Here is a 17,401-nt window from a genome sequence, read left to right on the forward strand (position 1 = left end):
TTATCTAGAGAAATACCAACTAGCCTCAAAAATAACTGAAAGTGTCATCTATCTCTGCTGTCCATCATTTAATGAGCAGCATCTGTAGTCATATTTTTAATACTTACATACCATCAGTAGAATGTAGTCAAAACAAATGCACTGCAGACACAGTGTATTAAGAGTATAATCATAATCCTCTAAATATAGCAGGGGATTGTCTGACTCAACCTCTATGTACCATTTGAAATATGAGCTCCAGTTTTAGAGATATTGCCATAAATGAATATACTTTTTTCTTTTGAGAATTCGACTATCATATTAATTGTTAGAGGGGGCTTACTTAAAGAAGTTCCTTAATCTACAGACATGCAGAAGGGGAAACAAATAAATTATTAAATGTCAAGTGCAGTGAAATGGCACTTTTAAAGAATTTTTAGGTGAACATATATAAATGAGATATTTGCTCTTAGTTGGACAGCATTTAGGTTCAAAGAATCAACCTGATTCTTTATGTAGAAATATAGATCTTTTTATCTACAGTGTATTGTATTGTAAAGTATTGCTTTCTGTCTCAGACGTGGTTAGTCTTTCTTTTGAGCATTAGCTAAAATGGTCAAGCTAGCTTTGCATTTTTTATCCAAATGTTTCTGCCATTTTCTGTATTCCAGCTGCATGCATAAATTGCTGTACAAGCATTGATACCACTTACAACCCACTTGGTGTCAGTTTATAAATTAATATAACCTTTGCACCTCAGATTAGGTGTTAGTTCCCGATGTTGCTGCAGCATGAGGGATGTGCAGGTTCCATCAGGGCCTGCTGGGATGTTGCTAACGCCGTGTCCTGGTTTCTGCAGGAAATGCCATCCGGCCCATCGCCCTGCGCGCAGTGTCCGCCATCGCCCGCGCTCTCCCAGGATTTCCCATCCTGGCCACCGGAGGCATCGATTCTGCCGAGGCTGGGCTTCAGTTCCTGCACAGCGGGGCCTCTGTCCTGCAGGTACTGCTTCTTTCTTTAAAATGTTCACGTTCAGGTAACTGTGATTAAGATCGTAATGTGGCTTCCTTTCAAGCATTCGCATAGTGTGGAGTTTCTACCATTGAGAAGAATTTTCATGTTTTTCACTTCATGCTGCTTGCTAAGAGACATTCATTTCACAAGGAGGTGGAGGAGGTGCTGCCAGAAGAAAGCTTTTGGTGTTCCAATACCAGTCTGGGAAAAGGCTAACCATGAGTTTGTTAGGACTTATTATCTCTAGCTTAAATTATTTAAAATTTAAACATATCTCTCTCTTGTCATACAAACCAGGTTGACACAAATTTTATCTCGACCTATCTGTTCTTCCTGTATTCTCAGTTTTTCTTTTCTGCAAAGAAAAAGGTGAGAGGGCTTCCAAAGAGCACTGTGTTGGTCTCTCAGGGAGCCACGCTAAAGTCACTTTGGTTTATGAGGCGTCTGTGTCCCTTAGGGATGTTCATTGGAACAGGAGGTGTAGTGCTGCACCCACTGCTGGGGTGCTGGCCTTGCACTGGACCGAGGTGTCAGCTGCATTCAGCAGCCAGGCTGTTTGCATTGCCTGAGGGTTGGTTTGAGCTGCTGGCCACACTGGAATGGTTGGTGTGTCCCTGTCATGGAAGGAAGCCTTGGTGGCCTCGTATTATAGGCACCAGGAAATTGGCTGAAAATCAGCCCCTTACCTCTGCCAGGCATGTCAGGGCACCATTGCAGCATGCATGTTAGACTGGCTGAGGAGCAGGTGGTCTTTATGTCCCATTGTTCCATTGTATATTGTTGCATTCTGGTAGATGTTCATCCCCTTTATCTGTGGGTCCCACCATAGACAACAGCAGCTGTGGAGCCTGTGAATGTCGGCTTTGTGTCACTCCATGGGATGACTAGAGTGGTTTCATTCCCACAATTCACTTTGACATTGAAATTAGATTCAGTGTGACCATCCTTTTTACACAGCTACAGTGACTGCTGCGATTAGTCATTTGTTTGCTGTTTCACAAAAAAAAAAAAAAAAAAAAAAAAAAAAAAAAAGCCAGCTCAATATTTTGGTCTGGTTGGTTTTTTAATACACATCAAAGTTAGCATCTCTGGGAGCTGAAGCAGAAGGCTGTTCCTTTTTTATAGACTTGCTGTGTTCCTTGGATTTATTAATACCATTTCCTTTTTTTAAATTGTATCAAAGTGATTAAAACTTTTCTTTTTCATGGACAGATAAGAGATTGGCCTTTTGTACACAATTGTCTGAGAGCTTCTTCCATATAAACATGAAGTAATGTTGCAAATTGCAGGGCACCATTTGTCTATCAAAAAAAATAGGATTGGCAAGGATTGTTTTTAGAGCTTTAGATGCATTTAATTTGTTATTGCTAATAGAGCTGCACTTTCAATGGCTTTGTCTGCAGCAATGTTGCATGATCTGAATTACACAGAATGAAATGATTTTCTGTTCTATGTCTGCTGTATCTGTTTCTGGATGACTAAAAATCAAGGAGTTTAATGTCCCTTTTGACTTCTATTTATATATAGATTATGTAGCTTTTTTTTATTTTTTCTTTTCCTGTTGATTTTTCCCAATGGTAATGGGAAATTCTGAAATATAATTTCATGCAGACATCCCAGTGAGTGCTTGAGAAAAAGACTATTTGATTTACAAGACATTAATTATTGTTTTCTCTTTAGTAGTAATCAAATTCTTGGAAACTGGCTTCCACAAATGACTTGGATTTATACAGGTCTTTTGCCCTGTACAGAACAACTTTTCTTTTCAACAAATTTTTCCCAGAGATGTTGGAAAAAGTCTTATTTTGTTCGTAGGTTTCACCAGTTTAATTTAAGTCATCTCTAGAACTGATTTTAAACTCCTCTGGATCAAAAATATCCTCAGTTTGAGTGGTTTATTTCTGTTTCACTAAAGTAGGGAAGTAGTTTAAACTGATCTCAGATAAATAGATTCTAAAGTGGCTGTGTAGGTAAGGATCTGAACTAGTTCAATTGCATCCATTTTAAAATAAACCTTTAGTAAGCTTCATGCTAGATTGTGAATACAGGCTGTAAGTCTTTCCCTTATGGTGGGAAGGACAGATGGAAGGGAGAAGGAAATGAGTAATCTCTATAGAAAGTCGTTAAAGAAATGCACTTTCTGGGACTAGACTGAAACATATTTGCTTCTCAGATGAGATACATTGTAACAGAAAAAGCCTCATCTTCACAGGTTGCCTTTGGACCCTAATTAGGATAATGAGGATCATTTCCATTGTTTTCCTTCTAACAAGGTAATATTCTTTTCCCTGAATCCCAATCTCACAGGTGTCCTTGGTATCAAATGCCCAACTTGCTCCTTTAGCAGCCACAACCTCTGTTGCCTACAGCTTTGGCATTCACTTCTGCTTGCTCAGTACTGACATACAGAGTGAGTACAGGATTTGTAGATAACATCAAATGAAGTGATCTACTGAATGATTCAGTATTTGAGATGCACTGCATAGCAAGTTCCTGAGTTAAGCAGGTAGGAGGTGGGACTGTAGTGGGGGAATTCTGTATGTGTGTGATAGCCTTATCCAAAGTATCTGCTTTGGATACTGTTGGAGGTGGTTCTGAAGAGAACTCAGACTGACACACCACTGCACATTTTGTGATCTGACTTCACATTTTCAAAGCCACAAGGATGCCTTATGACTGATCCAGAGGCAGGAAGCAAGCAGCCTGGGCTTTGGCAGTGATGGAGCAGCCTCTGTGCTCAGCTGTGCCAAAGAGGCACAGAGGGCTTTAAACTGGGCTGTCTCACTGCTCTCACCACCCTGTTGCCCAGCAGTGCCTGAGAAGGGCAGGGGTTGCCAGACCATCCAGCATTCCCCATGGTCCCATACTGCAGAGCAGCTCAGGCTCTGGTCTATCCATGGAGCCCAGCTCGAGAGCCTGGCACAGCAGCACTTGCATGGCCACTGGGCTTCTCCTCCTTGTGTCCCTACATGTCCAGTGTCTTCTCTGCCATGGCAGCAGGACATTCATGGCCTGGGATAATAGGGAGGCTTTGTGTGAGTTGATTGAACTGCAGTGTAGCATATCTGTTAGAGGAAAGGTTTATGAATAATAAATGTTCTTCCATTAAAAGCAAGATCAGGTTTTCCTCTTCAGATGTTTCACCTGCAATCAGTTCTCCATTATTTTTTCCAGATGCTTTTATTTTTAAAACATGGAGATTTATTTTCCATTTGCAAAATCATCGTACACGGGAATGCAAGTCAGGAGTCAGGTGGTAAGCCATATTTTGCTGTGTGCCATAACCACCTCGAGTGGTATTAAACAGGTATATTAGGAAATGATGGGGGGAGAGAGTTTCAGGAATCAAAATATGTCCTATCCCTTCCTTTAGAAGATGGAGGACAACATCTGATTGTTGTTCACAAAAAGGTTTGGATGTGAGGGATTTTGCAGCAGGTATGGAAAACAAACTAGGTTATTGTAGTCAGTAGTAGCTGGGCTGAAGATTTTAGACAGTGATTGAACACAACATTCTTCCACTTTATGGACTTCAGAAACACTTGCAAAAAGACCCCACTTGTGTTTTAATTTCTCCTGAAAGATGCTGAAACATTTCAGTCATTTGTCAGCTGATTCCATAGCACCGTAGTTTTTTAACATACCTGAACCTACGAACCCTTTTTCAGTACAGGCATGAAAATTAAAAAAAAAACCCAACAATTTTAATATGACGATAATCCTTCACTCATTGTATACCAGGAGCTCCAGAAATATCTAGAAAGCACCTCTCTGTGATACATTTCATTACAATTTTCCAGTGAGGGTGAGATATTTTATTTGTAATTTAAGTAAGCTTTTTTTAAAGCCCACATTTACCAAATTAGAGGTATATCAATTTTTTTTGCATGTTTTGCAACATGTATGTGATTTACCCTGTCACACTGATGGTTTGTTAGATTTTTGCAAGGTTTTGAAAGAGACATAAATTTTTTAAAGTCATCTTGCTGCAGGAAATTAAAATGGGAAACAATTATAGAAAATTCCAGCGGAAAGAGAAAATGCATTATGGAAAAAGCAATAAAAGCGTAAAAATATTAAAGTAAAAATCACTTCACAGTAGCCTGTATGATTCAATTGTAGATCAATATTGTGTAGTTAATGCATTAGCAGTAGAGCATTAATTTGCAATTACAGCAGGTGATCTGATCCTCTGTGTTCTGTCCATTGACATAAATGACCTTTTGTTGAAAGAGATTCTGTAGTCATTATTTCTAGCAGATGTAACTAAAAAAAAAGAGGTAGAACAAAGGGGTACTTTCTAAACTATACTTGCTTCATGGTAGAACCTTTCAGCACTATTTTCTGGTATGGAATACTTTGTTCATCTGGAATATTGGTCATTTTCATGTAAAGAATATACATTCCTTTTCAAATGAATGTCTTTCCTTCACAAAGTATGGAGATCACACATGTCCTGTGATGCAGACATGGATGTCTGTAAGCAATGATTCAAAATCCACCCATGGAATGCTGCTTCTCTGTGGGACAGCCTGTGGCTTTGCCCTGGGCCCTTTTTCGGATCCACCTTCATCCTCCCTCATCTCCCTCTTGTCCTGGCTGGGCTGTTCCTGTGGGTGCTGTGCTCTTGTCCTCACCATGCTGTGTCCAGCCCATGTGGCCCTGCTGCCTCCAGCCTTGCCCCGTGTTCCTGCTCATCTCTCAGCAGGGGAAGGAGGTGGCAGTGTGCCCCAGAGCTGCCACGAGCTGGACCTGCCCCCTGCCCTTCCCTCCTGCCCAGCACCACTGTGGGTGGGACCTCGGGGATCTGAGGAAGAGCAAAACCATTCTGGAAATGGGACGGCCCATGACAGGAAAGCATTAGTGATGGGTTTTGCCTCTGTAGGATAAACTCTCCCTCCAACATGAAGCACAGTGGTTTTTGTGAGACTGCTTGTAGATTTTTAATATTTTCAACAAGCCTTCTTGTTGGTACCACTTTGGAACAAAAGTCTCAAGAGATTCAGGACAATTTGATTATTATTTTTTCTTCAGCAGCCTTTTTACTGAAGCATTTAGCTGAGAGATTTTTATAGCAGCAGGATGGCCTTTTGTGTGTGAATAAACAGGCTTTTCCATCACAAAATCATGGGAATTGATCTGTGAGACAGTATTTTTATTGTATTTGTGCAAATGTGAAACTCTGTAAGGAACTCTGTAATTTTTTTTATGGCTACAGAACTGCAGAGTAGAGATGTGGTTCTCCATGCACTTCATTACTCTTCTTTTTAGCTCATGTCAGTGTCTGTTGAAGTCAGTGAAGACTCTGATACTTTAGTTAAGTGAGGATTAGATCAGGCCAAAAAATTCTCAGCCTGGAATTACTATTCATGCCATTTAATGCAGAGTGAAGAACTAAAAGACATTCAAATCATGGGAGTGCAGAGCAGGGGAGTGAGGGAGCTGGCCCTGTGTTTTGAAATTCCAGGTTAAGTTTCTACTGATAACCATTGGGAAAAAAATACTTTGTCTTGCAATGAAAAGCCATGATTTTGAATGCAGACAAAGCGTCCTTTGTCTCAGCCCTGCATGAGGAGAATGAAGCCGGGTGGATTGCTGCAGGTCTCAGACAGCCACAGGGTGCCATGGGTGTGCAGAACAAGGCTGTGCTTCTCCTGCTCCCAAGGAGCCCACCCTGCCTCTGCCCCCCGCCTGTCCTCACAAGGCACATGGGGGAACAGGGGCTGCAGGCTTTGCTCTGTGCCAGGCAGAGTGCCCCAAGGGCTGCTGAGCCCAAGGACAGGCACACTTGGGCACCAGGTGGGCACAGTGAGGTTTCTGACACAGGCTGTGGCTTTAGGGGTAGAAAACAAAACCTTTCTGTGCAAAGCTGCCCATGGCACTGAGAAGTTAAGGTGCTAGACCTGATTCTTCTCTCATGATTGAAATTGAGAGAAAATAGGTTGCTGAATGCAGTGTCAGGCTACCAACATGATATGAGACAAGATTCAAGGGATGGTACTTTAGACCCACTAAGATTTTTAAGAAAAAAAATGCCACTTAAGGCAAAACCACTTTTCAGAGGTAAGTCCTTTGATTGAGATAAGTGTAGTCTCCTGTAGAAAGAGCAGGTTTTAGACTGTATTTCCAAAGAAACTTGATAGGTATTTGTACATCCATTTGAGTATCTTCCATCACATTTGAGCTTTTGTGGCCATTTTCACTGAAACTTGCCAGAAGGGAGAGTGTCTTACTCTAACAAATTTTGAGAAACAAAAAAAAAGGCAGAGGAGAGAGAGTAGCTGCATTCCTTCACTGCAAGCACAAGCACACTATGAGCTCACCTTTATTAGACCTCTGGGAGCCCACATGGGACAGCACTGTGTCAGCCACAGGAAAGGCTTTAATTGGCAGTCACACCTTATTAGACGTCAGAGAACCCAACCAGGAGACACAGAGCTGCTGGAAGCCAGATATCATTAGCTCCACTGCTCACAGAGCCACGCACTGAGAAAAGTCTTCAATGGATACAGCACTGAATGGAGTGGCCCTTCTCTGCAGAGATGAAATTTGCAGTACATGCAGAAACAAAAGAGGGAACAAAGTGCTGTTTGAACATGTCGACATAAAATCCTAAGAAAAATGAATGTGAAAGAGAGAAAAGAGTTGGGACAGACATATTCAAGCATTCACTTCTGAAAACATTTCGTTATTTTCTGGTTTTTCCCTAGCCCAGTGCTAATTACAGAAATTCAACCTGTTCTCAACTGTCTGTCTTTGCTAATAAAACAAAAAGTAATTAGAGGACTGCCACACTTGCTCCTTTACAGACTATTGGGAGAGAAATTGCTAATTGATAGTGAGAATCTTCTGTGAGAATTTCTTTTAAAGAAAATCAGAATTTGTCAAACAAAAACAATCTATAAAGTTTTTTTCCTTTTAGTAGTAAAAAACCCCATCAAATTAGAACAGATTTTCGTTATTGATTCTTACATGTTGTTTTTGCCACTTTTTTATGAAAAGTTGCAATATTCAAATTAGCACATTGTAAAGTTACAGACTAAATTCAACACTAATAATGCCTTTTATTTTGTGTAGTCTTGCATTAGTTCTACATTTGGAGCTGCTTAGGGGAATTATCTATTAGTTTTCCTTTATTTCTGCTCATTTCACCAGCTAGTAAATGAAGTCTGCATAGATAGGATTGTTATTCCATAAATTTGTAAGAACGAATTAAAGCTCATTCTGTAACAATTGCTATTTGTCATTCTTGTAATGAATTCTCATGCAAAGTAGTTTCAGCTATCACTGTATGGTAGTAATTATTTACCAACAATTAGGTGTCAATTGAGCATCAGTTCAAATGCTGTCCTGTAGCAGTCATTCCCAGCCTCTGCAGGGGATTTGTTCTCCTGGGGACAGTGGGCCTGCTCCCCTTTCCTACCCTGCTCCTCTGGGTCTGGCAACACAATGACTTTCACAACTGAGGGGATGGGAAGAATAATTGCTTTGGCAATATATTTTTCTCCATCTCTCCTAAGGATCCACAGTATAGCTTGTCCTTTGAAAGCCCAGTAGTGCTGCACCTATTTTTGGGGTGGATTCACACTGCTGATGTGGACTTGTGCTGCTGCTCTCTTGCATGAACAGGCACAGAGCTGTTCTCCATGTGGACAAAGCACATGGTGTGAATTGACACCGAGTGAGTGTTGTTTAAAGTGTACAAAGTAAATGCAACATGGAGATGACTCTTCACAAGAGGCTTGGTTAATTGTTGATTAACCAAATTATAGGCAAGTTGTTTTACTCAGCTCATGTTGCTTTCAGACATGAAGCTAGCTCTGTTGTAGATTGAGTTCCCTTGAGTATGTGTGGAGGTGACTGGAAAATGAAACTGAAACTGTAGCCAGCTCCTAGTTGGGTATTGAAAATAAATACAAAGCAAGATAAGCATAGTGGAAAATGCTGTGTCTTCGTTCCTTTCTGCCATCTCCAATAGTTTCTTAGGAAAATTCCTGTGGAGTTATGTTTTTTTAGGGTGGTTTTTTTTTTTTTGTTTTTGTTGGTTTTTTTTTTTTTTTTTTTTTTTTTTGTTGTTGTTTTTGGGTTTTTTTTTGGTTTTTTTGGGGGTTTTTTTTTTTATGTTATATGTGTTGTAACTGCAGGGAACTTGTTTTCCAAAAAGGGAGAAGGTAAAACATTCAGTATTGCAAAGCTCTGTCAACAGAGAAGTTCTTGGAAACACTGTCAGTCATACAAGGAAAACACATTTAAGAAATTTTCCTTTCTATATTATAGCAGCTTTGTTGATCTTTCAGGCAGAGGCTGTAGCTGGCAGTGAAAGGAGGAAAGGGGAAGCCAGCAGTGGAAGAGGCTGTGCTCAGGGCAGGCATGGTCCTGGAGCCCACCCTGGCACAGCAATGCACTGCTGTGCAGCTCAGCTGGGCCTTGGTGCTGGGCTAGCTGCAGTTTGGTCACTGATCTTTTGCTTTTCCCAGTTGTAGAAAAATGGGTTTTCTGCTCAGGAAGGAGGGAGCAATAATTTTTTTCCTGTTACAGCACAAGCCCCCTGACACAGCTTGATCTGACTGATGAGGGGTTCTTTTATCCATGCAATTAGAACAAAAGAAACAGAGAAAGCATTGTTTTTCTAAACTCTCATTTTGGAAGCTGGCAGTACATTTAAGAAAGGCTTTAACTTCCTTCAATATCATCAGTTATGTTGCTGCTTTTCTTGCTGATATTTATTATTTGGATGGAGATAGGTAAAACAATCCCTAAGGAAATGTGGAAGTGGGTTTTTATCTCTGACATGAAGGATTCGCAGGGTCAGAACTATTTTGTTCACATGAATCTCACTCTTCAGTGGACACAGCAGCTGCTGCACAAATTCGTACAGGCAAGCTGATAGAGGATGAAAGTAATTTTAGCTGAAATATAATGTGAGAGTACTAGAGGGAAAGACTCACAAGGATGAGGGGTTAATCATTGCAGGACTGAATTGAGGTTCCAAGATAGAAAAATTGCTTTTCTGTTTGATTTTGAGAGGTCTGCAGCTTTCAAAATTCTGGTCATGGGAGGATGTTCCAAAGTAGATGGTTCTCATTAGAATTTGTTGAAAATTTCTTTGAGGGAACTGTTGTTCATTGACAAATTTCATTTAATCAGAATAGATCTCAAGTTCCTGCTGTGTCTGATTCAGAGTGCCCTGGGATGAACACTGAAGGTCTATCCTGGATCTGTTAGGCATTAATGAGACCAGCTATTGCCTGTGATGAGGAAATAGTTATTCTGTCACAGGGAAGTTTAAGCATGGAAAACTTTTCCAGTTTAGACTGATAATCAAAATTCTAAAAACGTGTGGAATTAACACATTTAAAGACAAAAATATTATTTGGGTGAATCAAATCTGTTTCAGTCTTTTTGCAACATATTTTGGTTTTGACCTTTTCATTCCAATTAACTTGGATTGTAAAACAGACATTTTCAAGTTAAATGGAGCCATTACATTCCATGTTGTCAAACAGCACATATTGGTAATTTTGAAACTCTTTTCCACATGATTTTCAGAACACCATTTTTTTCTGAAAAGCATGCTTTCCTAGAACTACACTCACCTCTGACAAATACACCTTTCTAAAAATGGGATAACAGACCTACTCAGTTCTAGAGATGATGGTGTTCCTGTTGGCTTGCTCTCAGAAAACAAAAACATAAAAACACTCAGACTGCTGTGTAACACTTGATTACTTTTATCATCAAACTACCAGATCTGAGTGACTTAATTGGCACCTACTATAAAAATTTCTTTGGAGCTGAAGGTTATGGCTTGTGGAAATGGGTCAAACAAACCTACATCTACCTGACACAGCTGGTGATGTCCCAGCAGCTGCAGAGCCACTGGGAGACCTCAAGGATTTCATTTTCCAGAACAGTACTTTCAAGACAGAGGCGAGACCTTTGGGTGTTAATAAATGAAATATGATGTGATATTCAGCATGTATTTAAAGATAGTTGTAGAACCTCTATGTGTGATTGGACTGTTTACACAGGGGAGTTAGTTCATCTGCTTCCAAAGCTATCATTCATTTTGTAGATCTGCAGTACAATGATACAATTTGCTATACATGGCTGATTATGAAGCTGTTTCCCTGAATCCTCAATGCTCAAGGCATGTGGAATCATATTTGTTTTCTTAGGAAAGATGATCATGATCAGCACTTTTATCAGTGTGTGTGCCCACCTACTGCATAAAGGTTCACTTTGTAGTTCCAAGAACTGACAGAATGCTTTAGTGAGATAAGGAAATATAACCATTCCTCTAGGGGTGGTTGACAGGGAAAAAACCCACAGTTACCTCAGTGAGCCTTCTGAAAATTCTTGATTTATTCTGTATTTCCCTTCTCAGACACATGGGATACGAAATTGCATCGTTCGGGGTCCCTTGATAAGCACCAGTTTCCCACTCCCAAACACCCAGTTTAGCTATTTGGATTGAAGATACATTAATTGGCATTGGAGAACTTAAGGGGAGGGAGGAAAAATAGATTTGAGTAGGCTAGGAATTAAGGCATTGGATAACATTCCTAAAGGATCCCTTACAGTGCTCTTATCTCCTGTCGTGCCCTCATCATCTGATAAGTGCCTAATGGATTCTCAGCTTTTTTCTCCTCTTTCATTGTTGGCCACTCACAACTGCCCAGGGTTGCTGGAGTGCAGTATATCAACAAGATCTGTCTTGCAGCCCCCAAAATCAGGTTCTCTGAGGTCTCTCTGAGCCATCCCCTTGGTGCTGGGGAAGCTTCTCTGTAAGCCTGTGTCAGGAGGCTGCTGTGGGTTCAGCACAGAGCTGTGGGGCTCGTCCTGCTGCCCAGCTGCTGCATCCATATTTCCCTACCTGCTTCCATGCTCCCAGAGTGCCAGCTCAGCTCTGCTTGACAGCAGGTCAGCATTTTGTTGTGCTGTTGTCGAGAGGATCCAATCTGTTGCAGTGTTTATCCCGTAAGCTTGTCTTGCATGGGCTGGAGACCTTCTTCTCCTTTTAAGTAATTTTGAGCTCCATTATTTACTTACATTAGCCTGTACTTTTAGGTTAGAATGATGATTTATCTCAAGATTGTCTGATGAAATTTCTTGAGGTGTAACAAAATATCTGGAATACTTCACTGACTTACTGAGACCCACATGACATAGGACTATCCAGTCCTTTTTTTTTTTTTTTTCAAAATAGATTTCATAAGCCTTTTGTGAATGGTTGCATGCTTTTCATAGCCTGGAGTTATCAGTATCTTTGAATCTGTCTTCTATGTGTTATCCCTCAAAGTGTCACTAGTAAGCCCTCCACTCATTAGGACTTTAAGTCTAGGACTCAGTAAAAAAGATTAGGTGGGTTTTCCCAATAATTCAGACAATTCATAGATGTAATATTTCAGTCCTTCCAACTGCTTTCTAAAAGCTGTACTAGACTCTGAAACAAACAGTAGTTCATTAGCTCATGTATATTAGTTCAGTCATAATGTTTTAAAAAGGCTATCAGCTATCATCCAATTCAGTTTTGCGTCGATCCAGTTTCTGAAGACTTGTTAAGTAACATCCCATCTGCTAACCTCTATCTCTAGAGTCATTTAGGCAGCTAATGTGAGTGAATCAAATCATTCCATCTGTACTATATCAATATTTTGGAAGCTTTCTTTTTTCACAAATTTGTTCTTTAAAACAAAGAGTCTCGAGGTTTTTTTCCCGACATTGTATCACATTGTCTGATAAATCACTTCCCCTAATGTTCTTAATCCTACAGCCCTCTAGCAGAAGTAGTAATTAGATAGAAAGGGTAATTTAGGCTACGCTTTTAATGTTCTGGTAGGTTGGTTGTTCAACAAGACATGAGGAGGAGGAACCATTGTTTTAGAGGCAGCCTTTCCACAGACATTGGTGTCCTAAGGTTGTACGTACAGAAATGCCTCTCAGAGGAGATTGTATTTGTCTGCTTGCTCTCACATTGCAGCTCCTGCCACATCATTATGGGCACTGTGTCAGACAACCTGTGCAGTGTCTGCTGCTTTTTGCTTTGGAGATCTGGGCACAGATCTCCAAACTATTTTACAGGGGCTAGAAAATGCACTTTTTAATTTCCATAGGCAAGAGCTATGCAGCATATAGATTGCATGGACCAGAAAGATCTCCCTTTAGTCAAGTCAATTTTTGCAAGATGCTTTGAGAATAAATCCTAAATTGTGTCTATGCTTCTCCCAGATTATCATAATGCGCTTGCCCTCTACAATAAAATTAGCCTTCTTAATGTTGGCAATTCATATAGATACACAGGTGGGTACAAATAAGGTCCTTCCTGAACCATCTTGCATTCATTCACAGTTTCGGGTTTTTTTCACAAGAATCCTAATCAATAGAACCCAATCAAGAAAGCAGTAGCTTCAATGATACATTAAATAATAGGCATTCATAAATGTTTCTCCAACAAGAAGGTGAATTTATGTGTCAAGTACTTATCAGGAAGAATTTTTAATAGGAAAAGAAAGCTTCTACAGAAAGATGATCATTGCTAAAATTGAAAATATTGTATAAAATAGTAAACCTTTCATTTACCATTTGAGCATACCAGAAAAAATATTTCAAAGAGAGTCAACCAAATTAATGGCAAAGCACAATTTTTAAAACATTGTAAACCCTCTCACAGGTGTCTCAGAGGAGTAATAGTTGTTTATCCCTTTGCTCTGGTCAGAATATTAAGAATTGTGAAGTTAAAGACCAATTTCTTAATTGAATGGCATTTTGAGAGCTATTTTATTTACAAAACCTGTACAGTTTAGAACCAAAGCTGAAATTAGTCTCCATCTTCTGGTGAAGCAAGATGGCATTCTGCTAAATGCTAGAATTTTATCATTTGAAGGGGAAAAAAGGCAAAAAGAAAGCAGCCAGTGAGACCTACGAATATAAAAGCATTTGAGATCTCAGAAGGAATTTAAATCAATGCACTGCCACAGTTACAGCACAGATGAAAGAGCCTGCTGTCTCAATTGCCAGGAAACTACTTAGAAACTCTCACTTTGATTTTTATTTCTTTTTTTGGTAGTCCGTTACATTGCCACTAAATGCAATATATGGAGACATCACTGCTTTGATGTTGTACAGCTACAACAAATGGAAACTAATATGGTAGAACAGTAAAGCTATGTGATTTGCATTTATATATACAAATATATACCCATCAATCTTCTAGACCATGTATCACTGCCACCCATCTGCCTCCTTACTGATACTTCTGTTTTCATAAAAGTGACAATTATTTTACACCCATATACTGAAAAGAGATACATATATTTCAGAGGGGTGTAAAAATTAAAATTTTCTCCAAGCTATTGACTCCCAGAACAAATTCCTAACTTGCAAAGCCTTCTAAGAGTGCTTTTAAACAATTTCAAGTTGGAGCACAACAGAATTTTTGTTCACACAGGTCCTGTCACACCAAGAATATGTACTCTCTTCTTGCAAAACAGCACATTATTGAGCAGTCTAGATTCTCTGACCTGCTCCAGTCTTTTGAGATGATCTAGCAGTATATGAGATTATACACAATACCTCTTGTTGGGTGAAAGTAGTGTCAGGAAAAACTGACACAAGCATGTCTAGATCTGCTTCTCCTCTGTGGCTTCTGCTGAAATCCCAGCTATTGATGGAATAGAAATCATGCAGGTAGGGACTAGGGCTCAGTTTTGGCACTGTCTTCCCCATCATTACCTGTCCAGCTGGGATTTTGCCATATAATAATGAGTTTATGTAAGAACTGAAAGTTGCAGGGTAAGAGAGACTGCACAGCCTGAAAAGGACTTCACTGTTTCCTCTTCTAGTGTTACAGAAAAATATTTCTCCTCTACAAGATCTCCCAAAGGGAGGATGCACTGAAGAGGAATTGCTTTACTGATCTGGCTGGAAATGCCTCAGGCACTCTGTCCAAATTCTGCATGGATGGCACATGTCTTCCATGCAGTCTCTCAGAAGTTTGGACAGGAACCACTTCCATTTTTGTAGAGAGTGAAACAAATAAAACTTAATGTCTGGGTATTCTTCCCATTGCTTCTAGAAACAGCTATGAACAAAACTGAAAAGTCTTACACAGGCAGAGCTCTCAATAAACAGTGCAGGGGATTTGCCTCAGTAAACACTTCAGAAATTGGCATCTCTTTATTGTGTAATGATTCTGCTAACAACAAAGGTTTACAATGTTTTGTGACTGATATAGAAGTACCTGTCACCAGCAGGGAATTTTTCTTAAAATTTATATGAATTAAAAGTTTCAGATACATGTGAATGTTCAATAAAAATCTTTTAACCCATAAAAATTATTTTACACAGTAATAATCTCCGTACAATTTACTCCAGTTCCTCAAGTAAGACTTGTAATGTGTCTAGATCCGGTGACAAAGTTAAATTCACTTTTTATGTATATTTAGTAATAGAGCAGACTGGGTATTTCTTATGAAAAACATCAGCAGAGACCTTTGTGTGCCTCTCCCATCATTGCATTTTGCAGAATAGTTATACTTAGAGCCTTAACCTGTGATTCATTTCACATCCCCATTCCCCAATGAGGTAATTTGGCTGTTTACCAGCAGCAAAGCAGATATTGTGTCTTTTAGTATCTCAGACATGTCTGTATAGATTAGAATTGTAACTTACAGTTGCTTACAGCAACTTATGCTGAGATTTCAGAATACTGAGAGCACAATATCATTGACCATTCATTGCATGTTGGCCTAGGTGCCTCTTTTGTGATATAAGGGGCAATCATTGGAGTCTGGATCTGGGAGAACAGGAAGGAGATCCCATGTTAAAAATTAAATTGTATCAGTTCTACTACTGGTTCAGAGCCAGGCAATGTAGTAAAACCAAGCTTGTACAAACTTATTTCCTTGTGTCTTAGTGCAATATGAATACTAAACAGGAAATATGTAGCACCTTTCTCTTCTAGTCCAGCTTCTAGAGACCAACACAAGCAAGAAGCAGGACAGCACTTGTCAGCAGTAGAGCTGACAGCTTTGTTGTGACCTGGGTTTACTCTGTGCCATAGGATGTTCCACAGGGCCAGTCTCTCATCTTCCATAGAAGATACTTTCTACCTAAATGTTTCAGGTGAAGGGCTGGGTCAGTGAACAGCTGAATGTTAATTTACTCATTAAACAGATCCACTTGGATTATTTAGGATTAAGGGCTGTTAAGCAGGTGCCATCCCAGCAGTGCTGCTTGCCAGAGCTGGGGCTGATGCACTGCGCGAGCAGCGGATCCGGGCGCGCTCTGTTCCGTGCGCTGCTCCGTGAGCGGCTTCTCCTGGCCATGGAATGGAGACCACTGCTCTGGCACAACACAGCAGGGCTATGCTCTCACTTGGAAAGTCTCGCTGCTCTTCAGGTTTTCGCTTCAGGGTCTAAAGGGAAGCGCTGTGCTTGGTGGGTACCAGCCTGATGCTGAGGAGAGGGGCAGGGCCGGCTGCAGGTCCTGCTGCTGCTCCGTCCGTGTGCGAGGCAGGGGCAGCAGCCCCTACACGGCTCTTCTCACCTTTATCTCCTCCTCAGGTGGTTTGATAAGACATTATATGAGAGGTGGCAGCAACCATTTCGGGTACAGCAGTATCTGGGCTGCAGCAGAGGGGGCTCAGCAGCGCTGAGCTGTGCAGGGGAGGGCAGTGCCTGCTCCCAGTGCTGCAGCTGGAGCAGAGCAGGGCATTAATGAGCTGTGCAGGGGCCGCTTCAGTTCTTCTGCGATTTTTCCGGATGTCTGAGTTTGAGTCTCACCTGGTCTATTGCCACTGCTCTTGTGCTGAAAAGAGGACACAGTGTCATTTAAACTGGTGATTCAGAGGCAGCCAGGTATGATGCTAAAAACCTCTCTCTGTGGTGTAGGAATTGTCATGGCTGATGGGTCATGGCGACCTTTTATCCTGACTTTGTTCACCACCTTTTAAAATGCAGTAAAGGTTTCTACATTGATTGATGGAAGATACGGTAAACCTAAAATACAAATCTCACCATCTGATTTGTGGAACATAAGTTCAGAATTTTGGAATTCACCAAATACATGGCAAAATTATTGCAGTTGGTTTCGTATGTGTTAATGTTTGAAGCTCTCTTGTTCTAGGAAAGGCCCATAAACATAAGCACTTACTTTTATGCCAGTGAAATTAGTGAAACGCATGTCTTTTGCTAATTATCCACACTATTGGGCAACACAGTCGTAAGGTTTCTACAGAAGAGGAGGATTGTTTGAGACAGCTTCTTTGTTCGAAGTCTTTCTATGTCATATAGCATTTTTTTTTTAGCGCAGACATTTACATTTTTCTTAAAAGTTGCATTTTGCCTTGAGTTCTGGAATTTTCTTGGCTTTCCAGGGAAGTGCATATAGTGCATTGCATATAGAA

The 17,401-nt window shown here is 40.4% G+C and overlaps 1 protein-coding gene across 2 annotated transcripts in view; it reads left to right on the top strand.

Moving 5' to 3' along the window:
- The window catches only part of DPYD (dihydropyrimidine dehydrogenase), a 329,324-nt gene that overhangs the window by 267,259 nt on the left and 44,664 nt on the right, over positions 1-17,401 (top strand). For both annotated transcript variants that reach the window (XM_063165647.1, XM_063165648.1), the window contains exon 19: positions 839-981. In XM_063165647.1, coding sequence (XP_063021717.1) covers positions 839-981 — 143 coding nt within the window. The remainder of the gene's footprint in view (positions 1-838; positions 982-17,401) is intronic.

Source organism: Melospiza melodia, chromosome 11 (assembly GCF_035770615.1).
Source record: "Melospiza melodia melodia isolate bMelMel2 chromosome 11, bMelMel2.pri, whole genome shotgun sequence".
NCBI lineage: Eukaryota > Metazoa > Chordata > Aves > Passeriformes > Passerellidae > Melospiza > Melospiza melodia.